General features: G+C 46.3%; 2 protein-coding genes across 2 annotated transcripts; one reads left to right on the top strand and one right to left on the bottom strand.

Annotated features, from left to right (window-relative positions):
- Positions 1 to 105: 105 nt before the first annotated feature.
- Positions 106 to 16,349, bottom strand: LOC106922977 (striatin-like). Its single transcript, XM_014995777.2, has 18 exons — positions 15,965 to 16,349; positions 13,255 to 13,358; positions 11,537 to 11,610; positions 11,358 to 11,442; positions 9,920 to 10,090; positions 9,710 to 9,845; positions 9,489 to 9,630; positions 8,704 to 8,817; positions 6,581 to 6,724; positions 6,365 to 6,510; positions 6,114 to 6,289; positions 5,747 to 5,794; positions 5,262 to 5,383; positions 5,021 to 5,188; positions 4,780 to 4,920; positions 3,987 to 4,088; positions 3,825 to 3,911; positions 106 to 2,918 (listed from the first exon to the last, which is right to left on the bottom strand). The coding sequence occupies exons 1-18, from the start codon at positions 16,175 to 16,177 to the stop codon at positions 2,749 to 2,751; spliced, it is 2,343 nt and encodes a 780-aa protein (XP_014851263.2). The 5' UTR covers positions 16,178 to 16,349; the 3' UTR covers positions 106 to 2,748.
- Positions 16,350 to 20,673: 4,324 nt separating this feature from the next.
- map1lc3c (microtubule-associated protein 1 light chain 3 gamma) lies at positions 20,674 to 22,583 on the top strand. The gene is made up of 4 exons (XM_014995763.2): positions 20,674 to 20,756; positions 20,833 to 20,888; positions 20,960 to 21,066; positions 22,307 to 22,583. The coding sequence occupies exons 1-4, from the start codon at positions 20,696 to 20,698 to the stop codon at positions 22,467 to 22,469; spliced, it is 387 nt and encodes a 128-aa protein (XP_014851249.1). The 5' UTR covers positions 20,674 to 20,695; the 3' UTR covers positions 22,470 to 22,583.
- Positions 22,584 to 25,116: the final 2,533 nt, after the last annotated feature.

Raw genomic sequence — 25,116 nt, 5'->3', positions numbered from 1 at the left:
TTTGACATGAAAAGCAGTGACATTATTATTAAATTAAATAAAAATGAGTTTGGTTGGAAACTCTTCTGCTTCCTGATCCGACTGTAAAAACATCCGGAACCAGAATTTCTGACATTCAACATCTCCTTTATTGTTAGTGATACATGAGAAAAAGAAAGCAACACATGAGCAGCACGGCCACAGAGGGTCACCAAACCAAAGAAGAAGAAGGAGGATTTACAGCCAACCAGAACCAGAACCGGCTCTAAAGTTTGGTTCGTGGCCTGAGAATCTGGGTCAGCTGAATGTTCCTGAGGTTTTATTTGGTTCCTGAAGGTCCGACTGATCTCCTGTCTCTTGAACCCATAATGGACCGGACCAGGAATCAGGTTCCAGAGCGACCCGCCCGGAGGAGGAACAGATCACAGCTGGGCAACGGGAAGAAATCCCAGTTTTTCCTGAAAATACTCCATCACATCCTCATCCTGCTCACCATCCAGAGCCAAATTTATCCAAACCAAAAGTTTTAGGATTCCTGCCGGATTCCCACTCCGTCCTGGGAATCTGGAGATTCTTCCTTCTTCTCCCACAAAGTGTGTCAAAGAAGCTGATCTAAAAACAGTTCTGTGTCCTGAGACGTCACATCTTGATTTGGACCTTTCAGAATATCTCAGTTCTGTGTTGATCATCAGTGGACCAATCAGAAGAAACAGAAAGTGCTTCTCTGATGACATCACTTCCTGTGAAGCAACAGTTTGTCCAGAACCATCTAACGGATCAGCTGCTGGTTTTATGGCTACAGATTGATAAAGATCAGCAGGAATCAGCAGAGAACAGCAGGGATCAGCAGGGATCAGCAGAGAACAGCAGGGATCAGCAGGGATCAGCAGGAATCAGCAGAGATCAGCAGGGATCAGCAGGGATCAGGCCCCGTTTCCCCAGGAATCCTGCCATAATTCAAGAGCACACATGTTCATTTTGAAAGCAGGACTTCATGTCTTTCTTCTCAAAACTTGTTACACTTGTACTCTAAACTTCTCCTCACGCTCACAGTCTCTGCTCGCTTACGGAAACGCTATTTGGCACAGTCGCCTGGCAATCTCTCAGCCAATAGAATGAAAGTGTTGTACTGTGTGCGTTTGTTTCCTTCTAGCGGGTGAGCCTGTGTGGCTACTATTGATTGTAGCAACATGTGCCACCCAGTGGATGTAGGGAGAAACAACAACGTCAGCTTTCTGCTCCGTAGTACACTAAACATCCACCAGCGCCGATCGGACGGATGGATGGATGGATAGCTGCTTGGCGAAGGCAGCCGAGAGTCTGATAAGGAAGATGGAGGACAGCTGGAGCTCATTTCCATCCCTGGTTCATTCCTGTCAGCTGATCACTGGGAGGATTTGAGTGACGGGATCAGGCGTCTGGTTCTTTGAAGCTCCACTGAAATAAACCGACTCATTTTGGAAAATCTGTTTCCTTCAGTTAGAGCAGCTGTTTGGTCACCGTTACCTTGGAAACGCTCACGTTTAGCAAAATTTAATCCACGAGATTAAATCAGATCTGGGTTCAGAGTGGAGGTTAGCAGGTTGATCTGATTACTGGAAGATGATTTTAATAACTTTATAAATAATTTCATCCTAATTAAAAATTTCCCAGATGGTCAGGACGGCCGCAAAACACAGTGCAGCGGGTCACAAATGGCCCCCGGGCCACACCTTTTACACCTCTGGTTCCTGTTTCCACAGTAATAAAAAATAAAGCGTTCCCTTTTTTATGTTTCTGTTTTTTCCAGACTTGTCTGCAGGATTCCTGGTTTTTACCTCCTAACTGGACCGATTGGTTCAGAGATGAACCGGACCGGATTTCCAGAAATTCCCCCGACATCGGATTCTGGTGGGAATGTGATCTGATAATCGGCTGCAGATTTTTCTCTCATGTCACCTCAGGAACAATCAGCTGATCCAGCTTGGAAAAATGTTCTGGAAGCTTAAAGTTAAACAGATAAAACTGAGGAACGTCTCCTCGGAAAGCTGAACTTTTCTTTCAGTTCATCCAGAATCAGGAAGAAGAAAACATCCGTTCAGATTCCCTTCTGGTCCCGTTTCCTCCGGATGCTCAGATTTCCTGGCACAAACTGTACACTTCCTGTTTCCAATGTCTACACTGGCGTTCCTCACTGCTGCTCCCCAGAGGAACGACTCCAGAAACATCCCAGCAGGAACAGATGGAGAAAACAAACTGGACCTACCAGAACCAGAACATCCGACACAGAACCGGCCGCTCAGCCGGAAATCCACAGATCGGGCAGGAATCAACAGAAACACTAAGAATCTGAGCGTCGCCACAGGTCTTCCTCTGCAGTGCAACAAGTCCGACAGGCTGCCTGGAACCGGGCCAGAACCGGGTCCAGAACTCCAGGAGAACTGACACGGCAAGAGAAAAGTCCTGAAACAAACTGGAATGAACCTTGAGAGGAAAACTCTGCAGGGTCGATGATGCGGTCGGCCTGTAGGGGGCAGAACCAGGCCGACCCTGGACCCGTTGGGTTCTGCTCATGGTTCTGGCCGGGTTCTGCCGGTGAACGGCTAAAGGACCGTCTGCTCTGAGGAAAAAGGCACGTCATACCGGGGTTGGAGTAAAAGCTGCGTCCTGTTCCTCCTGGTTCCCTCGGAGCGTCGGGGCGGGACGCAGCCGGCCCGGGTCTGGCCCGGTCCAGCCGGGTCCAACCAGGTCCGCCCGGGTCGGCACGGCGGCGGCCCCTGCGGATCCGGGTCATACGAAGACCTTGGCGAGCGCGTCGGCGCCGGCGGTGCCGATGTAGCACTTGGTGGGGTGGAACGCCACGTCGTGGATGGACTCGTCGAACTTCTTCCGGTGGGCGGTGAACTCCTGGATGCAGGTCTTACTCTCCATGTTCCACAGGCGGATGGAGCAGTCGTGACCTGGCAGGGAGACAGCCAATCAGGACGCAGAACATTCCTGGGAATATTCTAGTTCCTCAGGAAGCAGGAGCTGCTGAAACCATTAATCCTGATTAATTTAGTCACAGATGAATCCATAACTGGAGAATTCAGAGCAGAAATGAAGCCAAACCTGAACAATAAATATAAATATTTTACATTTAAGATCAAAACATCTTTATATGTAAAATTCAGTGGTTAGGTTAAAGGAATGTGTTACTGCATTTAGGCAATAAAATGTTTATTTTCTTATTTTAAAAGCAATTATTTGTTTTAATGCATTTATTCTATTAGGAAGATTAAATTGTTAAAGCTGCGATATTTAACTTTTATAAAGAATGTTTGTTTTTATTCATATTTGTTCAAACTGTCATCTTTTCCCTGAGCTGCTGTCTGAAGAAACGCACCAAAACCTACCAATCAGAGCCATGGGGAGGGGCTTAGCGCGGTCAATCAATCTCATGTACTCGCTGCTAATGAGAGGGGAAAGGACATAGGCAACGTCATGAGATCCTGATTGACAGCGCTAAGACCCGCCTCCAGGCTCTGATTGGTTGTTTCCAGTTAGCGCTCGGAGAAGGAGATCGACTTTTTCACAGATTGTCAAACTGGTGTCAGTTTCAACAAATATATATAAAAAATTCTAAAAGTTTGTGCAGCTTTAACTGAACAACATGCAGAATGAGCCAATTTTTCTGATTGATCGCCAGAATGATCGATTATTTCAGTCATGGCGTTCCAGGAACTTCCTGGTTTCCTGGGATTTCATGTGGCGGAGGAACACGAAGCGGAGCGCTGAAATTGGAGCCGGGATCGCTTTGAGTGGGTCGGGAAAATGTTCCGGTGTGATTCCGGCCCGAGTTGCTGCAGGAAGCTCAGGAGACTCACTTCCTGACATCAGGTAGAGCCCATTCGGGTCCACAGACAGGCAGGTGACCGCGTCCAGGTGCGCCACCATGGAGTGGATCAGTTTACCTTCAGGAACACAGAACCCGGTTAGGAGACGGAACCGCAGGCGATCCGGCCGGAACCAACAGGCGGCGCTCCCACCTGTGTTGTTGTCGAAGAACTGGATGTGGCGGTCCTCCTGGGCGGTGACGGTGATGGGCAGCGTGGGGTGGCTCAGGACCCGGTTGATCTTACAGGGACACTCTGGGGAGACAGACACCAGAACCAGAACCGTATGGGCTGGAAATGGACCTGGTGAAGAACCCGGACCCATTCAGAACCAATCCCGCCCAGACAGAACCATCATGGGTCCGCTAACCCCTGGTGGGCGGGACCGGATCGGATCCGGATCCAACCGGTACCAGAGTACAGCGAGCCGTTTGGGAACACTCACAGGAAACCAACAGCCATGTTTGGACTAGCCTGACAGAAACATTTTCACCATGTCATTTCACTCATTCATTAATGGAATCAGATCAGATAATTATTTAGCTTCACGCTAAACATTTTGTTTGCTAATTAAGTATTTAGTCTGAAACTGTGACATTTATGAATGGATGAATGGATGACATGCTGAGAATATGACCCATTTCCTTCTTTATGACAGGATAAATAACCCAGTGTAACTTTGGAAGCAGCGCCCCCTAGCAGCGGGCTCAGGAAGCTCAGACGCTGTGGAAGCTGCTCCTGCTGGGATTTGTAGTTTTATTATGAATAAAATCAAGAACTTTACAGTTAATAGTTGGAAGCTTCATGCAGAATAATGTAATGCAGTGCAGCACAGCAGGGTGGCGCTGTCCGTTCTATTTGGAACAATAATCTGGAGCTTAGCCGCTCCAGCTCCACCCTGAAATCGTCCCGATCCGTGCCGGGTTTTCCCTCCGGCCCGTCCTACCTGCAGGCCCAGCGGAGTCGAACTTCAGAACCAGCTGCTGCGTCTCCATGTTGAAGAGTCCGATGTGACCCGAGTCGAACGACGTCACCATGTAGGCCGGGTCGCTGCTCACCAGGTCCACAGAGGTCGCGACCCCCAGGTCTGCAACAGAACCACAACACAGGGTCCGGTCCCGACCGGGTCATCAGCAGAACTTCTCTAACAGAACTGGCCCGCCACATGCATGGATGTGGGTCCTCACCTCCGTTTCCGTTGAACACGGCCAGTGCCGGAGAGACGTCGGCGGCGTTCCAGAGCCGGACCGTCCCGTCGGCCGAGGCGGACAGCAGGCGGTGGTGAGGCGAGCTGTAGACCAGGCGCCACACGGCGTCCGAGTGGCCGCGCAGCGCCCCCCGCAGGACGGAGGCCTCTGCAGCGGGACACAGACAAGCCACCGTTAGAGGAGGGTTCCACCGGACCGGACCGGGCCGGCGGCGCCGTACCGTAGGAGTCGTACGGGTCGACATTGGGGCTGGGCGTGTTCCAGCTCTGGATGGTTCCGTCCGACCCGCCGCTGAAGCACTGGGCGCCGCTGGAGCTCAGGGTGACGCTGAGGACGGCGCCGCTGCACACAGAGACGGTACCATCAGAACCGGTTCTGTCCCGGCCAAAACCAAGTCCAGGCGGGTTCTGACCCGGTCCAGACCAGGTTCTAATAGGTTCTAATCCGATCCAAATATTCCAATAGAGTCTGATTTGAACCAATCAGGTGTGGAAATGCAGATCTGATATATTTATGATAATAAAAACAGGAACGTTTGTAGGAAAACGTGGAGCGGATTTCAGTCTGCAGCGTGTAATTCAGTCGTCTTTAGGAAGCAGACAGGAAAGCCAGGACTGGATCAACTGGAACCAAACATGCTGAACTAGGAAAGTGTCAGTGAGTCAGGGATCATCAGGTCAGGGGTCATGGGTCAGGGCGGCTCACCTGTGAGCTCTGAAGGTGTAGATGGGCTCCACGTCTATCGCTGCACACCTGGAGGAACAGAACAGGAAGTTCAGATGAAAACCAGTCCAACTGAAGCGCTTCCCATAGCTCCCAGCGTCTCAAACTGGGTCTGAACCTCCTTCCCTCTCATCATCTTCGTCACATTAAAGCAGCTCCAACAGGAAACATTGCCCCCCTCAGGCCAGACTGAGAATTACATCAGTTACAAATTCAGAAATAAAACGGAAAATTCTGTATTGTTCAAATGCAATCAGAACCAAAAACTCCCACTTTGTTGGAGCAGCGAACACATCATGAGGCAGCTGGCTGGCTCTGGGGTCAGGTAAAGTTCAGCGTGGCGCCTCACTTCTTGGTGGGCGCCGTCTTCTGCAGGTTCCAGAGCTTCAGAGTGTGGTCGTCGGACGCCGTGACCAGAACCGGCTCCACCGGGTGGAAGGCCAGGCCGCGCACTGAGTCAAAGTGGCTCCGCAGGGCGAACTTCGGGTTCCACGTTTTCCTCAGAGCCTCCGAGTTCGAGGCCATCTGGGGAGATACGAGAGGGTCTGTTCATCCAACCGGTCATCCAACCATACAACATGAACATGTCTCTGGACTCACATCGTATCCCAGACTCTCCGCCTCATTGGCGACCGTCAGCTGGGCCAGTTCTCCCAGTTCTCCCAGTGCCAGCTCATTGGAGACGGCCTCATCCACTCTGCCCAGGATGAAGGACTTCCCTCCAGACGGCAGGAACACCATCGGCTCTGCAGGGACCAACAGCAGGAATGTAGCCGTGCTGCAATGCACCGGCGTGGTGGAGGGGGCGGAGCTTACCGTCATCCGGCCGGCCCACTTCCTGTTCGCCCAGTCTGGGAACGTTGGGGCGGGACGGAGGCGACACGGCCGGCGGCAGGGGCGGCGGCTCCTCAGTGTCCCGCAGGTTAGCCAGCATGTCCTGCAGCTTGGAGCGGTTCGGCCCTGAGGAAGAGGGGAGGAGGAAGCAACAGAACCAGACATCATCAGGCATGTAGTGTCTCCAGGGGGCGTGGCCTAAAGAGGTCAACACCTCCAAGGTGTGAATAGTTAATTATGAGGCAGCAGCTTTTGTGGAGGAAAACAGATTCAGCAGCTATGAGGTGAAAAATGACCAACAGTTTGTCAGAGATGCTCCAGAAAACGCTGCAAACAGCCAGCGGTGGGAACACGTCTGCTAACAGCAGAGCCAACACTTAGCGTAATGCTTTAGCACATTTGCTAATTCTGAAGACCTGTAGCGCATTTAGCTTCCACTACTTTTTCCAGAGGAATTCTGAATGCTAATTTACTCAGCTGGTTCGTTAACGATCAGTTGAATAAAGTTTGACGTGTTTTAGGTTTGAGCTAACGACTGCTCTTATTTTGAAGTTCGTTTACACAGCAGTTCCATTTCCTCTCCCCACGTTTTCCATTTTTCCTCAGTAACTTTATGTAAAACAGAGAACATAAACAGGAACAGGGTTGTGTTTTTTTAAAAACTTGGTTGCGTAATAATTCTGCACAATAATAGTTTCCCAATAATTCTATTCTCCTAAAGAAAGTATTTTTTCTTTTACCCTTAAAAGAAAAAATACTTATCAGTGGTTCTTATCAGTTTGATACAAACTGATAAGAACCACGTTGAATTTTCAGTTTTAATCTAAGATTAAACTGTGAAATAAACTGTATTTATCTTTACATGTGGTAGGGGGCGCTGTTTGACAGAATAAAGGAGGAAAAAGTTGAAAAGAAGAAGAACAAACATAGAAATGGGGTATATGCCACGGACTTCCGTTTTAGCGCTTCCGCATTTTTATCCACATAGCCTGCTTCCGGTGCACAGGTCACTCTGTGTTAGAGATGGAGTTTTTCACTTGGTCCTTGCTGGATTTGCCCACAGTAACCATTAACCATTTTAAGAACAAAAAGCAGCAGGAGGATGTAACTTCATAACCTCATTTTCTAAGCAGAATCTCAGAGGGAAAAAAAGAGAAATTACGTTGTGTAACGCAAGAACAGATGATAGCAGCCAAGTGGAAAAAATCACTCTAACGTGGATAATAATGATGAAACAGCAAAGGTAGATAATCTTATATTCGAGATTCGGGAAATACGTGATTTGCACCATTTGTTCTGTGGGTTTTTTATGTGGGTCGGTGCCACTTAAGGTTTTGGACCTTAATCTGACTGACTTCTTGTGTGGTTTGGAGCGTTGCTGCTCTTGGCTGTTTTTAAATTACTGTGCTCGGTATCGCTCCGACTGCATGTTAAATGTATTTTATATAATTGTCATATAAACAAAAACTAAGGAGCTGCCTAAAAATAATTTCATACTCCGTATAACACAAACGCATCAACACACGTATTGACTTACCTTGTGCCGAATCGCTGCCTCTGTTCTCAGCCTGTTCCCGTTGCAGTGGATTTCCTCCGGCATTATTTTCCTCCAACAAATTATTCCACTAAACGAACCACGTACAGCTTCCTTTATATCCCCCATCTTCCCATTTCTGACGCTGGATCTTCAATATCCTCAAGCTTTGAAATAGCAGGCAGCTACAAACCGCGTGTTAGCTGTAGTGGCTAAGTTTTGGCTACAGCCCGCTGTCGCCTTGATATCAGCTGGAAAATGAAAAAACTAAGCACCAGATGGTACTGGCTAATTACTGGACACAATGGCACACCACAAAACTCAGTCGTTGTACCAGCAGCTCACAGATATTTTAAGTTTTGCGTCTTTTTCATGGTACAGATCTTGCAGCTTTGGCCAAAAACAATAGGAGCCAGCAGGACCCGGAACCAACCTATGTGGAATAAATTCAAACGGAAATACGTCACCACCTCTTGTGGCATATACCCCATTCCTCCTCCAGGAAAATCAACACAGCAGGTTGGAAAACCCGGAACGGAACCTGAGAGGAAGCAGCTGGATCAGGACTCACTCTTCACTCCTTTCTTCCCCTTCCTCTCCTTCCTGTACTGCTCCTTCAGCTGGGCGATCAGGCTCTGGTCCACGTCCCAGCCCAGTTCTCCCAGAGCCGCCGGTTCCTCCTTCTCTGTGGGTCAGAACCATCAGAACCAGAACCATCACTACATCACAGCAGGTTAACAGAACGGGAACGAGATGCTTACAGTCTGGAGCTGATCATATTTCTGTAAATATAATAATACTTCAGACAGAGAAGAAGAATCAGAATAAAAAGAAGTGAAATCAAAATGTTTAAGAAAATAAAAGCATGAATAAAGGGGAAAGTGCTGCATCTGAGCTGCAGGGGGAGCCGCTGAGCAGCATTTCTACTGATCCTCCTTCCAGCTGATCTGGGAGTAAACCGGGCCGTTCTGATCGACAGCTGAAGTTCAACAGTGAGCTGAGACCAGAACCCGGATCCGGTCTGGGTTCTGCCCAGATCTGGCCCGTCTGGACCCAGTTCTGAGTTCTGAGTTGTTCTGGCTGCGTGTGAAAGCAGCTCTGAGTCACGCTGAGGTGTTGAATCATTGGCTGCGTGGGAGAGCCCTCCATCACGGGTTGCTAAGCAACCAGAGAGATGAGAGATGTTCTGCTAAAGTACCAGAACATGGGTCAGAGTCGGATCAGGAGGTTCTGGAGGAAACCGGCAAAGCTGCAGCTTCTGGAAAACAAACTGCTTTAGATCCAGAACCGACCCAGTTTACTGCTGTATGTCAGACCAGAATCTGATGAGGTTCTGCTGGACCCGACCCGGCTCACCCCAGTCCTCCCCTCTCCTCGGATCCGACCCGTCCAGCTCGTCCGGACTAGCCAGGAAGTCGAAGCCCTTCAGCGCCTCCTCAGTGTCAGGGTCATCGCTGAGGTCAGAGGCGCTGGACGACAGCGGCTTCTTCCTCACCATCTGGAACCATCAGAACCTGGGTCTGGGTCACAGGAACCCGGCTCTGCTCCCAGACCCAACAAGGAGAGATTGGACTTACGGCAGCCAGGTCCAGAATGGTTCTGTCTTTGGACTCGCTGTCCTCTTCCTCGTCTTCGTCGCTGAACTCGGCCGCGGCGCTCTCAATGAACCGGAACGCCTCCAGGACAGTAGCCGGGTCCGACAGGTCCGGTTTACTGGAGGGACAGGCGACCCGGTTAATCGGGGCTCTGAAGGTTCTGGGTATTTTGGGTTCTGGCTCGGTTCTTACCTGACCATGCCGCTGTCCTTCAGTGAGGACGGCTCGGTTCCGTTCACCATGGGCCCGGTTCTCCGGTCCGGCGGGCCGTCTCCGGGTTCTCCGGACAGGCCCAGCAGAACCCGAACCCTCTGGGACTTCACGTCCAGGATGGTGTCGGTGTATCCGACCTCCTGGAGGTACCTGGGGAAACGGGCTGGCAGTTAGTCCGGACCAGGAAAAAGGTTCTGCAGGAACTTCCCAGTATGACCAGTGTAAGCTCCCCGACTGGTCTGCGGCCTCTCACTGGTCATAATGTTCTGCCTGATCAGTCCTAACCTGAACTAAGGTTCTGTTCAGAACTCCGGACCCGTCCTCTTCCTCAAGTCTTGCTTTTGTTCCAAAAATTCCCTGGCAGCGAGACGGAACGATCCGATCCGTTTTCCGTCTCAGAGGTCAGACAGTGAAGGAATCAGAACATCTGGACCCGGTTCTGATTCGGAGGGAATGCTGAACCTGCAGCAGCACTCTCTCATGAGGAAATCAGTATCAAATATTCCCAACATTCAGAACCAGAACCCAATCAGAACCAGCAGGTAGTTTACCTAGAGTCCCAGAATTCCTGCTCAGCTGGATTGGATCAGTCCGGGTTGGTTCTGTCAGCCAGCGGAGTGGCCCGGTCCGATGTGTAGCGACGTTCCTGAACAGCCTGCAGCCCCCCCCGTACCAGCTGCTCCCGTCGCACCAACACACAATCCTCCATTCAGCGTTCCCAGACACTGCTGGGACAGAACAGCAGAGCGGGGCGGCGTTCCCAGAGCGGGCGGCTGTTCCCAGAGCGGGGCGGCTGTTCCAACTGCAGCCAGCCAGGTGGATCAGATGGGAAAGCTTGTCATCACCACAAGGGAGATGACGCTGAGATATCCCAGCCTTTTTAAGCACAGTGAACTGAGCACACACAGATCTATCCTCTAGATTTCCTGCCTTAAGGTCAGAACTGGATCTGCGGTCCGATCTTCCATCAGAGGTCAGGAACTCAAACTGGTCCCAGTGGACCAGTGCTGCCGGTTCATTTCCATTAAGACCTGATGACCTGAAGACACACATCACACCATGTGTGTGTGTGTGTGTGTGTGTGTGTACTTGTTTATAGTACATATTGAGGACCACTTTCACCACTTCAACCCATGGTTTGAGGTCATCTCTGGAAGTGAGGACGTTTTCCTGGTTCTCAGTTTTTGTTCAGTTCTGCTGGTTGGAATAGAGGTGAGATGTGAATTACTAAGTTCTGGTTCAAGTTTGGAGTAACTAGTACTGGTCTGGGAAAATGTCTGGGATTGGCATGAGTGCAGCCACTGAAATGAATGGAAGATTCAAAGTCCTCAGTTTGTATTGAAGTACATGTATGTGTGTGTGTGTGTGTGTGTGTGTGTGTGTGTGTGTGCGTGCGTGCGCGCGCATGTGTACTCACTGTCGGAGCAGCTGCCGTCCCTGTTTCCAGCTCAGCTGATGGCTGCTGTTGGGAGGACTGGGAGCTTCAATTTCGTTGCCTTCATCTGAGGAAGAAACAGCCAGACCAACATCCTTCATCCATCCAATCATCCATCCAATCATCCATCATCCATGTACCCCTCTTTCATCCCTCCTTACCTGAGTCGTAACTCGGAGCTCTGATCTCTCCCTGGTTCAGTTCCGTTCCATATTTCAGTTTATGATATTTGGCTCTGAGGAACAGCAAACAGGTCATAAAAATATCATCTAAAAGCAGATCAGGTAACTGACTGAGCAGGTTCTTTTTCAGAAGTTCCGATCCAAAAATAACAACTTCTGTCAGTGAATATTGTCTGTTTGGAAGATTTAAAATAGTAAAGAGAATCGGACCAATCACACAGCCCACAATCACACCACCAGTAACCATTCATTTATAAACAAACTGGGATGTGTGGGACCAATCACAGTTGAACCAGTCTGGTTCTGTCCAACAATGTCTTCAAGAAACTGACTCGGCTCTGAGCTGAACATTCAACTTAAAATTGATCTTAAATCTGCAGTTGGCTTTAGGACCAGCTCTGCACCAATAGACCCTTTTCATAGTGACGTCAGACAATGGCCGCCATAACTCAAACCTGGGTATCTTTACTTCCGGTGTGATTTTGCCTTGGGAACCAAGCTGAAAAATTCCCGCATTCTCATAATCTTAAGGATATAATAAAAGGTAAGTTTAATAATAACAGCATTTAAGTGTTAGATAGCTGTTATTAATCATTGTAAAATCACCATTCTCTAACTGTGTATAAAATAAACAGCCTCCGATCGGAGAGTAAACCAGCTAGCAGCAGCTTTAGCCACATTTAGGAAAAAATATACTCTCTGTCAGCGCTGTAACGTTTAGAGGTTCACTTTCTGTATTTTATAAAACAGTGTTTACGTGTTAGATAACCGTTATTAGTCATTGTCAATTTACCATTCTCCAACCAGCCTCCGATCATGAGTAAACCAGCTAGCAGCAGCTTTAGCCACAGTTAGGAAACATATACACCGCCGCCTGTCAGTGATGTAACGTTTAGAGGTTCATTTTCTGTATTAATGGAAAATAAAGGACATAAAAATAACTTTAATCTGATTACTGGGTTTGAAATACGAACTCGTTAGATTATTCGTTACCGAAAAAGTGGTCCGATTAGAGGAAGGCATTACAAAGCAGCGGCGGCACCGGACATCTCTGCTTATAACAAACAAACCCCTATTTTATGGGATGAGTGGCAACTCCAGTCTATAATTTAAGAATCTGATCAAGATTAGAGCCTAAAACGTTATAGTTCAAAAACAGTAAAAAGTTCTGGTTAAGGAACAGTTATGTCTCGTAGTTAGCTAGCTAACAAAATTCACTAATGCTAAGCTAACGGTTACGCAAAACAAAAATACCTACCTTCATAGTCAAACAGGTATTGTTCGGTGAAGAATTTGTAGCCTTTGTCTAATTTAGATTTTGTTGTCAGAGAAAATTGGTTTGCAAATCGTGATCTATCTTCAAATCTTATTTTAGGCAAATGTTTTAGAGACTGTGTAAACTCCATGCTCCGGTGTTCTGTCTGATCGACATATGCTGTCAGAAATATACATATATATAAATATCTATATCTCTCTTTCTATATATATATATATGTCTCTATATAGATATATATAGATATATATGTGTCCATTTTACATATATATATATATATATATGAAAGACAACTTTATCGTTACTTACTACGTACACCGGAACTAAGGATACACAGCTTCGAGCCAAAACGGAGGTTGTGTGACGTCATGTGAAAAGGGTCTATTAGAGAACCAGTTTTCCACCAATCAGAGAGCAGACTCACCTCTCCTGCTTCAGGGCGTACTCCAGCATCTTGATGCGCCTCACCAGGTCCTTCTTCAGGTTCTCCTGCCCTCGCCGCTCCCCCTGTAGAAAGGCAATCTGCGCCTGCAGAGAGCATGGAGACACAAACATGTTCCGGTTTCACAAGACAGAACCGCCAGGAATTCCTCTAAACACAATCTGGGAAAATTTGAAGACCAAAACCAGATGAAATGAGTTGAAACCAGTAAAGTCCAAATATGAGTCTGTCTCCACAAGATGAGTCTCATTCCTGTGGGAGTCGCGACCTTAAAGCCTCCTGGGAAACCAGACCAACTGACCGACCTTTGACCCCTTCACATCGGGTCTCTTTCTACATGACCAATCCGATGAGGTGTTAAAAGCTGCAATGTTGAACATTTAGAGAAAATTCCTCCATTTGTGATGTTTGATGCAGGAACTCCAGCAGCAGTCAGACCCGACTCAGAACCTGTCTGCAAACAGTGCGGTCGACCCGGTTCTATTGGAACCTAAACATCTGCTCCACCTCCAGCTGTGGTTCTCTTTCACTCTGCTCTGAGTCAAATCAACCTGTTCCCCTCCTGGCCTGTGGGGGCGCTGCACCAAGAACCACTGAAGGAAATGACACAAAAACCTCTGAAGACACTGAGAGCAACTTCCTTCTTCACCAGATGGAAACAAGATGGAGGCGTCAGATTTTAGCGGTTGGAGGATTTCTCTTTAGTCTTTGACTAAACACTAGGAGCCATTTCTCCTGCTAGGCTAACAAGTTAGCTTTGGTTGTATTTACCCAGAATGCCCTGCGCTGTAGTCCACTTCCTGCTTTTGGGGTGGTCTATGGTCACATATGCATTCAAACTGAACCAGAGTTCACTTCAACCGAACCCAGACTGAGGTTTGGAGGACCAGAGTTTGTTTTGGTTTTTTTGGTTAGCATCAGAGTTAGATTATGCATAGACAGGAGGTCTCACTCTGCTGCCTATTTCATTTCCCACTGCAGACATCATCCACTTCATTCTGGGACGACTGGGAATTTCCTGCAGCCTGAATCTGGAGCAGCGAGGGGATTATGGTTCCGGATGAAGACGAGGCAGCGGGGGCTAAGCTGATGAAGATGAGGGGAGCACTCCCAGGGAGAACAAGAAGACGAATGCAGGAGAGGAGGAGGAAGTCCCAGTCAGAACTTGACCCGGTTCTTCTCTGGTTCTGACCCACTTTCAGCCTCTGACTCGTTCAGGAATTCCCATCTTTATGTCTTTAAACTCCAACGTTCCCAGGTATCTGCTGAGGATTCAGATGGCTTGACATCCCAGAAATAAACTTCGGTCCAGTTGATCCGGTCCGGTCCGACCCTCTGCAGAGCAAAGCACTGGGGTCACAAAACTTTCTGTCATGTTGGCTAAAATCGTCTAATCAAATCAAATCAAGCAAACAAAGTCGTCTGATTTTTTGTTTTTGTGTGAAATGCATTTCATTCATCGTGGATCCAAAACAAAAACGTTTGTTGTTTGTTGCATTAAAGAAAAGCCTGTAGTTTCAAATTTCTTTTGGGCTCAACTGAACAAATTTATTCTCAGAATGAAAGTAGGATTTATGTCCCTTTCTTTCAAAATGCTGCAATATTAGTCGAATGTAATAAATGAAATAAAAGCTGATTTTAATTCAGTAAAGTCAATTTTTCAGTGAAAGACTCTGGATAAACAAAGTTCTTCTGTTTATAAAAACACAAAGATTTTCCCATGTCAGAAAATCGTATCAGAAATAATTTTATCCTGACTGAAATTAAAATTGTCAATCAGCTGAACTGGACGGGTCAAACGGGTCGGTATCCAACTGCAAAACATCCATCCAAGACCACAAATGGCCCCCGCGCTGCACTTTGGACACCTCTGGTTTAAAACTGTTTTTTACAAATAAAATCTGTAGTTCTGACGGGTTCTGATGGTTCTCTTTGGGCTCCTGTGTCTCCTGGATGTTCTGTGAGGACAGAACCAGGACATCTGGACTCTGTTCAGAGTTCAGTCAGTTGAAATGTTGAAAACCAGAAACATTTTTCTTCTACTGGCCCAACACCAGATGCTGAACCAGCAGAACCGGAGCCGAGTGGAGAGGACCCGGTCCGGTTCAGCACCAGGTCCGGCTCTGAGGTGCTTCTCCAGTTCTTCTGGCACATTTCCTCTGGGATGATCAGCTGACCCGGGTTTCACAGAGAGGAGCTGCAACTCCTAGAGCCTGACGGGACCTTCACCATCATCATCATCATCATCATCATCATCACAGGTTATCCGGATACAGCCTGTCCATCTTCAACTCTCTAATATTCCTGCTGTTTTACTAAAAAATGATTAATTTTTAGGTCCATAATGTCAGTAAAAGCTGCGTTACCGACCCGAACTCCTCCTGAAGAGATCCGAACCGGTCAACGCAGCCTGTGCGGGGCGGACAGTGCGGGGAATCCTCGCAAACAACCAACGTGCGTCCTTTATCGGACATCGGCAGGAGTTCACCGTGTCTGATGTTTGGGAGCAGCTTGTGTCCGATAATGGAAGCCCCTTGTTCTTGTTTTTAACGCGTTTTGTCCCGCAGGTAAAAAATGTGACGTAACCACGCAGGTCCACCTGTTCCCGACACACACACGCGGAACCACCAACACAACAAGCGCCGCTAAGTCATTTAACATCCGAACCGAGCCGAGCCGAACCGGGTCTCACCTGGAGCTCGGCCCGCTCCACCTCCCACTGGGCCCGCTCCACCTCGAACCGGGCCCACTCGTGCTGCAGGAAGTGGAGGATCCCCGGGATGCTGTAGTGAGCCCGGGCCGCGGCTCCGTCCGCGGGCGGCGGGGCTCTGGCGCTCCCGGTGCCGCCGGAACCCGAACCGCCGCCGCCGCTGAGGAACACTCCGGGGCCGGCCTGCTCATCCATGGCCGGACCGGGGAGGAGGAGGCTGGTTCGGTCCGGTCCGGTTCGGCTCTGACACCCGCTGCTGCAGGGACTCCTCAGTCCATGAAACAGCTGCGAGGAGAACCGAACAGCCTGACCCAGCTGTCAGATGGACGGACCGCAAAGCTTCCCGCGTTTACACTGCAACCGCACTTCCGGGCTGGACCTTCACAATAAGAGGTGCAACGCAAACAGCAGAAGATGCAAAGAAAAAAGCTGGGATGTTTTTTTTTCATAGCTATCAATAATCACGTTATTCACTGCAAAAACACAAAATCTAAAGCAATAACGCAAAAAATTATGAGTCTCTGATTGGCTGAATTATGAATATTTCACGTTTGCATCCGGAGCTGCCATGATTTTAATGGGTTATCGCGTGATTTTAACTTAATTCCTTATTTAATGGAAACATTGTAATTGTGAAATTGTATTTTTTTTTCCAGCTGCCCAACGTCAGAAACAGGAAATGAGAGGAGAGGCGAATGGGATCCAGACAGGAGAGCAGCATGTTAAGATCACCTGTGATGATGATGATGATGATGATGATGATGGGCAGAAAGGTGATCAGGAACTTCCTGATGTTTCTACTTCCTGTTTGGTCCGATCTGGTTCTGACTCTGCAGCTCAGCTGCTTGCAGCTGCTCATCCCAATGCAATTAATCAGATTATTGGTCAGATTATTGATCAGGTTATTGGTCAGATTATTGGTCAGAGCCCCGCAATTATTGTCCGATTTTAAAACCGGCTTGAAAACTTTTCTTTTTAGACAAACCTGGTCCACTTTTAAATGACTGTCTTTTATTGATTGTTGATTGTATTTGTTTTTAGCTACACCGTGTAGCACTTTGAGATTTTTATTAATGAAAAGTTGATTAAATTTATTATTATTATTATTATTATTATTATTATTATTATTATTATTATTAAATGAAGGGAGATTCTTATACCAGAACCAGAATCAATCCCAGAACTTCTCCCTGTCGGGATCCTGATGGTTCACAAACACCTGGCAGCTAAGAGCCAATCAATCGGTCCTTTCTTAGGCTTTTATTTTGAAGGCATATTCATTTATTTTCCGTCTGTAGCGACTTGACTCACCTGTGTGATGACGTCAAGCTCCTCGTTCCCTTCAGGTGATTGGCTGCTGCAGGTGATCGGCGTAGTTTCTTCTCCTTCAGGAAAATATTATTTAATAATCTGAAATAATAAAATAAAAATGGTAAAACACCGGAAGTCAGTGATTAGAAGGCTGAGCATAAATAAACAAAGTATAAATAAATATGACGAAAATAAAAGATGAATCAGGAACTGAACTGGCTGATAAAATGAAATATTTATATAAAAATGTTTTTATTAAACCTTTAGATATGAAACAAACTGATGGCGGAAGTTCTATGTGAGACCTGATGGAGGCGCTACTGTCCCTTAGAATCGATGATGATCATTGATCTGCAGCTGCTGGGAATGCATCTCCGATCAAAACCTTCAGATCGATAATCAGCAGAAACTCAGCGGTTCTGTTATCGGCTTCATCTGGACTCTGGTTTGGACTTTACCAGAGGTTCTGGTTTGTCTGCGGCCCACAGATCAGAACCGATCCGAACTTCAAGGCCTAACGACGGTCAAACTGATGATGATGATGATGATGATGATGATGAGTCTGCATTTTTAACGTTTTGAATTAAATGGCGGGTTTATGGAAATGTTTTGTTGTTTTTTTCCGTCTTTATAGAAAATTCAAAGAAAATATGACAAGACACATTAGTAATAAAAAAGTTTGATATGATAAACTGAACAGGAAAAAGAAGAAATAAAAATAATAGTCACAAACTGACAGGAAAATAAAAGAAAACGTTGCAAATGCAAAACAAATTTCAGATCTTAAGATATTAACATGTTGGTTTAAATATTGGGCTTTTGTGATGTTGCAACGTTTAAGCACTCTGTAAAATAAAAAGATTTCACTTTAAAAATGGAGGTGGTTTTTAACTAACCAGAGGATTAAATGTATCATAATTTAACTCCTCATCCCTGTTAGAAGACCACATTTTATTATATTAAAACTTAAATATAGAATAGATTTCTGGTGTAATATCCACTTTTGAAAATCTTTCTAAAAACTTTAATGAAGTCAATTTAAAAAATGTTTATTGTCTGAAAATCTCATCACAAAACGCAGGAATTGATATTTATTTTTAATTTCTTCTGTAGAAAGTCGTTGCAGGGAAAACTTTATATATAATTATGAAATGAATATCTTTTTGTGGGGGTGGAATAGAAAGCTGCTTGGTTCTTATCGTCATCATGATTTTTAAACATGTTTTTTTCTCAGACTAGAGGAGAAAACTGATGAATTATTGTAACAGTTTTGGTTCATAAAGTCACAACATTCATAGTTTCTCTTAAAAAGGACATTTTAGTTCAACTAGTCTTTTTATTTTTCACATCTAGCATCAGACATTTTTATTAAATTTTATTTATGGCATATTGTCCTGAACTTGATCTTTATTAGCTCCACTTTATACCAAACTAACTTGTATAAAACAGAAGATTTTATGGGTAAAAATAAATCCTGTCTCTATTAGTCAAATAGACTGATAAATTATTAAAACATTTTAATATCTTGGAAATATGGCAAAGTTCACAGAGCGAGCTGTCTGTCGCAAAACATACAGAATAAAATCATTTTTCCAAAGTAAAGTATTAAATAATGTTGGTTTCCCTGAACATGAGGGATTATACTGAGTTTTCTGTTTTCAACAAGTCACAACTGAACACATTTCTCCAGCAGAAATATTTTACTGAACATTTCAAATAATCTGTTTTGCTGAAGTTGATCTTTTTAGCAGCAGAAAGCCAAACGGTGACCAGTCCGCAGGGCCGTTCTGACCCCTGACCCCTGATGGGACTGAGCCACTCTTCACAGGGCCGTAGGCCGCTGGGCACTGGGACCGGGCCTGAGACCGGTTCTGGTTCTGAACAGCAGAACATTCTTTTCAATCTAATGGTTCTGGTTCTGGACTGATCTTAGTCCAATCAGGCTCACCAACTCGTCTGACACCCAGAGCAGCCAATCAGAAACCAGAACTTGGTGACATCATCAGTTTCAGCTGAGAACAGTTCAGCAGTGAACTGTGAACGTGAACGGATCAGTTCAGTGAACTGAATGAATGAACTGTGATGGATAATAAAACTGAACCGGTTCTGGAACCTGATGAATGTGTTCCGGGTCGGTTCAGCCTCCAGTGTTCTGGAAAAGTTCTCCAGACCTTCAGACGTTTCTGTCGGATCCGGATCTGGACTCAGTGATGAAGATGAAGCTCCTTAGTCATGTTCAGGGTTCCAGCAGAACCTGGGTCAGAAAAGTCCAACAGTTCAGGATCAGAACCAACCGAGAGGTTCTACTGTTGAACTTTGATCCTCGGACGTTCTGTTAGAACCTTCAGAACCAGAACTGGCTCTGGTTCTGGAAGCAAACTGAAGGCGGGTCCGGTTGGTTTTGTTGGGATTCGACGGTTCTGAAAAATAAAAACTCAGAAATTATAATTCAGAGCGAAAACAAGAAAACTGGATTTTATCAATCAGTGTAATTGATTTTAAATTGTTTTCTAACTTTTTTGTTGCTGATTTTCCCTTTTGGGAAAGAAATCTGGATCTGAATGGAGTTTTAAATAATAATAATAATAATAATAATAATAATAATAATAATAATAAATTAAGATGCTTTCTACTTATTTATCCTTAATTAGTTTTATTGCATCTGCAGTTGATTTTAAATACTTTTAACTTTTTTAAACCCTGGCTGAAATACTTTCTAAAATATGCAATTATTTGGTTCTATTAATTATTATTTAATTTTATTTTTGTTTTTTAAAAACCTTCTGCTGAATATAAATCTCTGCTTATCTCATTCTACTTATTTTTTATTCTTTTCTGGTTTTAGTTTTAACATTTTTACCAAAATGCTTCGTATTATTTTTATGAGTCTCCTCTGTGTCATCGGGACCAGAACCGAGTTTCCGGCTCTTTGGACTGAATATGGTTCCTCTTCACTCTTTTGTCTTGTTCTGTTCAGTTTCATCATTTGTTAAAGACACAAATAGGTCCACATGTAAAACAAATAAATTAAAATACAAGTAAATAAAATAAAAATCACAAATTTAAGTCACAGATTTACTAAAAGGTAAAGCCGCCAGTGGATCCAGATATTCTAACTGTTGTGAATTAAAGCAAACAGGAAATGATGAAACTGTAACTTAACTGCTCATGATGAGTTAAATTATAGTTTCTGGTTTAATAAAGAAAAACTTCACAGTAATTATCGCCTGTAAGCCTTGTCCAGCAGCCTCTTGGGGCCCCGCCCGGCCCGGGGCCCCGCTGGCCTCTGACCGGCCCTGCGGGGCTCATCGATCCGCTCAGTCTGCGGACATGCGCTAATCAGCTGATGCGCCGCAGCCTGTATTTAAACGCGGCTGCTCGGCGGTTCGGTCCAGACCCAGAATGGCTCCGTTGGACCGAACCGCGCAGCAGAACAAACCCTTCAAACAGCGCAAGAGCTTCGGTGGGTCTCAGAACCGGAACCGGAGGTCCAGAAGTCTGAAGGAAAAACTCACTGGGAGTCTGTTTTCTCTCCGCAGCTACCAGAAAGATGGAGGTGGCGGGGATCCGGTCCAAATTCCCGAACAAGATCCCGGTGAGTGTCCGGTTCGGCTGTGGTTCTGGAGCTGGTTCTGTTTGGACTCACCTGGTTTCCCTGAACTTCAGGTGATCATCGAGCGATACGAGAAGGAGAAATTCCTTCCGCCTCTGGACAAAACAAAGTTCCTGGTTCCGCACGAACTCACCATGACCCAGTTCGTCACCATCATCAGGTAGGCGGAGCCGGTTCTGGAACCATTTCAGAAACCCAGCCGGTTCTGATGGAGCCTGGTTCTGATAGTGTGGAGGTTCAGAGCTGAAGGGATCCGTCTAACTCCTGAAAATCACTCATTAGTCTGACTCCATGTACACTTGGTACTGGTCCCTGGTTCTAGTTCTGGTACTGTCAGCCCAAACCGGTCATGTTCTGACCTCTGGGTGACGTCTGGGCCTCAAATCTGACTGGATTGGACCGCTCTGGTTCTGGGTCCAGTTCTGCAGCTGTCAACTTGTTTCCTTCCAGAGTTCCTGAGCTACAGAACCGGTCTGGGTCAGGCCCGTTTGTGTTCTGCAATAGAACCTGGTTTTATCCTTAAAGGGCCGGTATCGAGTTAATCGGTATTGTTTTTGTCCCTCCATTAAATCAAACCTGGATTGTTGTTGTTTGAGAAATCAGTGGGTCTCCATGGCAACCGTTCAGCTGTTAAAACACCTGGGTGGACCTAGCCCCGCCTTCAAGGCACAGCTCCTCCCCGCTCGGCTCCTTCAGACTAGCCAGCAGCAATTAGCAAATGGCTGCTGAGCTGCTGCTCAGAGCAACGCTGGTAAAAACACTAAAGGGTTAATAGAGGAGCCATGTTGGGATGACTTCCTGGGGGCGGAGCTTCAGGGAGCAGGAGCTTTTAAAGAGACGGAGGCCCAATTTCAAAACGTTAAAATGGAAACTCAAATTAAGTAACGTTTTGGACAGTCCACAGTACCGCCCCTTTAAGAGCCATCAGTCCAGGTGACGGTTTGGCTTGCAGCAGGTGTTTAACGGTGGAGGGGAACCAGCTGGTGGTTCCGGCTGGGATCCGGTTCGTTTGGTTCCTGGTAAACGGAGGATTTTATCCTGACAGCTTGGAGCTTCAGCTCTGGTTTAAATATGAAGGAAACGTGGCGACGATGCGACGCCAAGTGCCTCAAACATGTTCTGGATCAGAACCAGCTGGTCCAAAGGTTCTGCCATTGATCCAGTTTAAGAAACTTAAATGTTGCATTCAGACCCGGTTCTGTAGAGGCTGAAATGTGTTGTGCAACAACCCAAACGATCTGAACCGGGTCTGGTTCTGATCCAGTTTCTGCTGGGCTGAGCCGTCTGACTCTCCAACTTATTTAGTGACATGTAGGTGATGAAAGTTGGTTCTGATCCGGTTGGGTTTGCAGCTGGTACCAGAAGAGGCTTTGACTGTAACGGCTGCGTTTCCCCTCCAGGAGCCGGATGGCGCTGTTGCCCAGCCAGGCCTTCTACCTGCTGGTGGACAGCAGCGGCCTGGCCAGCCTGTCGCTCACCATGGCTCAGGTGTACAAGGAGCACCAGGACGACGACGGCTTCCTCTACATGACCTACGCCTCCCAGGAGATGTTCGGACTTTGACTGGACCGCAGCTCTGCTGGGCTGAACCAGCTGTACATAGAAAATATTTTTATAGATGTTGACTGTAAGATGGTGTTTTAATGATCCAATAAATGTTGACTCTGGCTGTGAAAAGGTCCAGTCTGCTGGTTCTGACTTGGTTCTGCATGAGGCGTTCAGGGTCTTCGGGGACAAAGAGTCTCTGCAGGTTAACGGCCTGAAATTCAGTGGATTTCAAACAGAAGCTGCAGAACTTTGATATTTAACCTGCAAAGATGTAAAATCAGAAGTCTGAGACCAGATCCGTTATGAATTAAAAGGTTTAAACTGCTGAGCGGGTTTTGGTACCAGGGGGTCGACTGAGTGTCTTAAACAGCCATGATTTGAATCTTTCAAAGTTTCCTATAAACGGAACTTGCTGCTCTGTAAAACTTGGCTCAGCTGCTGCGCTCTGATTGGCTGATTCAGGTTCGGCACTAGAACACCTGTACCTAATAAAGTGGTCAGCAACGGATTAAAGTGACAGTTCTGCGCCCTGCTGGCAGAACCTGGGAACTGCAAGTTGAGGGAAAATTTGGGTCAGAACTATTCATACCCCTGGTTGATGGAGGTCTTTGATTCCTGTTGTTTTTGCAACAGCTAAAATGTGACCAAGTTTCACATTGAAACGTCTTTAACACATTTGAGTCTTTCGGAAGATTCCCGTCTTTCATATCCTGCAGTTAATGTAAAGGTTGATCTGAGGTATGAATACTTATGAGCCCAGGCGACCAGATGAAATGACTCCGTGTTTCTGGAGGTTCTCCTCACCTGAGCCGACCCGGGTCCAGACCCGGGTCCAGACCCGGGTCCGGACCCGGGTCTGGACCCGGGTCCGGGCCCGGCTGACGGCGCCGCCTGCAGTCATTTGACTCGTCTTGGTTTCTGTCTGAACAGAAACTTTTAGACTCTTTATATGAAAGACTGACAGGGTGATGTTTATGCCTCTGTTATGAAGATGAAGTTTCCATGAATGACACTTAATACAAGGTTTGAGATTTTAATGGACTTTTAAGTTTTAATGAATCTTTGGATTAAAAGTGTCGGTTTTCCTCCTTCGTTGATTCAAATGAATCGCTGCCACTTTGGTTTCATGACGTTTCCTGGGGTTTGAAGGTTTGTCTGCATGTTTTTCTGTTTAAACGATTTTATCCGAACCAGAATCTGGGTCTGCTCCTCCTTTCTCCTCTCTGATCATTTAAGGTTTTCAGTAGATCTCTGCATGATTCGTTGGTTAATCTGTTTTTAACTCTCATGGTTTGGAGAGACGCTGTGCTCATTGACTGTCAGCTTTAGACTCGGTTCGGCTCCTGATGAACCTTTAATCTGAATCACTGATGGTTGAGCCGAACACTGAGGTGATGCACTGACCAGGTGGGACCTTCCTCTCCCCCATTAACTGTGAAATCAGTTCATTTTAAACTTGTTGCTTGTTTTTAAAGTTTTATTTAAGGACCGATCTGATTTTCCTGACCTCCTCTCCTTCAGGAAACCAGCCCGTCTCCAAGCTCCCAGATCCAGAATCGATGTAAGAGGATGAATTCAGGCTGTCTGAGGCTCACAGACGAGCGTCGAGTTTCTGCGGTTTGAGTCCTAATCTGTCAGAAACAGAATAAGAAGCTGCAGAAAACAAAAGACAAGGAGGCAGAAAGATCCTGACGTGAGGAACGTCTTCAGTTTTCACCAGAAACACAAACTCTGCTTCTGTGTACATGGAAGTTGGAACCATCTTGAAGTCAAGTTGTGAAGTTCTGATCGGATACATGAAACCAGGACGGACTTCCTGAGGAAGCCGATGATTGATAACGCGTCGTCTTTTGGTTTCTTAGGAAAAGGAACCAAAGTTGATTCTGAGCTTCCTCTGCTGCAGCTCTGAGTCTGGACCGGACCGGACCGGACCGGAGCGGCCGGGTTAACATCTGAACCCGTCTGTAAGCACAGAACTTCAGTGTCCTGGTGAAGGTCTGACTGGATTTACCAAAAACCTAAAACTGACTCAACTTTAAAGCTTTTAACCGTAAATTAAAAGTTATGCAATCAAATGAAAAAGATAAACATTTTTAAAGTATGAAACAGGAAACATAAGACGAACTGCAGGCTTCCTGTTCGGTGTTTGAATAAATCTCGTCATTTTCTCATTTCAAACAGTTTTAGGATTTTTTCTGTTCTGTCAACAGGAACGTTTTGTATCTCAGGGTGAAAAAAGGCTCAATCTAAAGTGGTTCTGTTTAGATTCTGGTTCTTTTCATCTTAAGAGGTTGATGCAGGTCAGAATTAAAGAGTCCAATGAACCCAAAAATAAGAAACGTTCAGAACCAGGAAATGAAACCAGCAGCAAAGTCCAGAGAAAAGGCTGAAAATCCCAAAGACGTGTTGGACATGCAGAGTCTGGAAGTTGATGACATCATCAGCAGCTGAACTTTTTGTCTTTAAATAATTTCCAGCTGCCAGCAGAAACTTGGCGACGATCAGATCTCAGTGGAATATGAAGAACCTGCATCTGCAGCAAAGAGTCCAGGTGAGTAAAATAATCCCACATCTGGACGCCTGAAACGTGGAGAGCGTTACGGACTGTCCATCATGACGTTCACAGCTTGCCTGGTTGAATCATAAAATCTGCTCAGACCAT

This window comes from Poecilia mexicana, unplaced genomic scaffold (genome assembly GCF_051168715.1).
Source record: "Poecilia mexicana isolate PSO_F unplaced genomic scaffold, ASM5116871v1 scaffold_1, whole genome shotgun sequence".
NCBI classification, from domain to species: domain Eukaryota; kingdom Metazoa; phylum Chordata; class Actinopteri; order Cyprinodontiformes; family Poeciliidae; genus Poecilia; species Poecilia mexicana.
This window is presented reverse-complemented; position numbering and strand designations above follow the sequence as displayed.

Bases quoted from the DNA above. Each gene is read 5' to 3' on its own strand.
- map1lc3c (XM_014995763.2), top strand. From the start codon at position 20,696: ATGGCTCCGTTGGACCGAACCGCGCAGCAGAACAAACCCTTCAAACAG. The intron at 20,889-20,959 runs GTGAGTGTCCGG...CCTGAACTTCAG, and splicing joins AATTCCCGAACAAGATCCCG to GTGATCATCGAGCGATACGA. The intron at 21,067-22,306 runs GTAGGCGGAGCC...TTTCCCCTCCAG, and splicing joins CAGTTCGTCACCATCATCAG to GAGCCGGATGGCGCTGTTGC.
- LOC106922977 (XM_014995777.2), bottom strand. From the start codon at position 16,177: ATGGATGAGCAGGCCGGCCCCGGAGTGTTCCTCAGCGGCGGCGGCGGT. The intron at 10,091-11,357 runs GTGAGTACACAT...CCGTTTCCCCAG, and splicing joins GGACGGCAGCTGCTCCGACA to GTACCTCCAGGAGGTCGGAT. The intron at 9,846-9,919 runs GTAAGAACCGAG...CTGTCCCTCCAG, and splicing joins AAGGACAGCGGCATGGTCAG to TAAACCGGACCTGTCGGACC.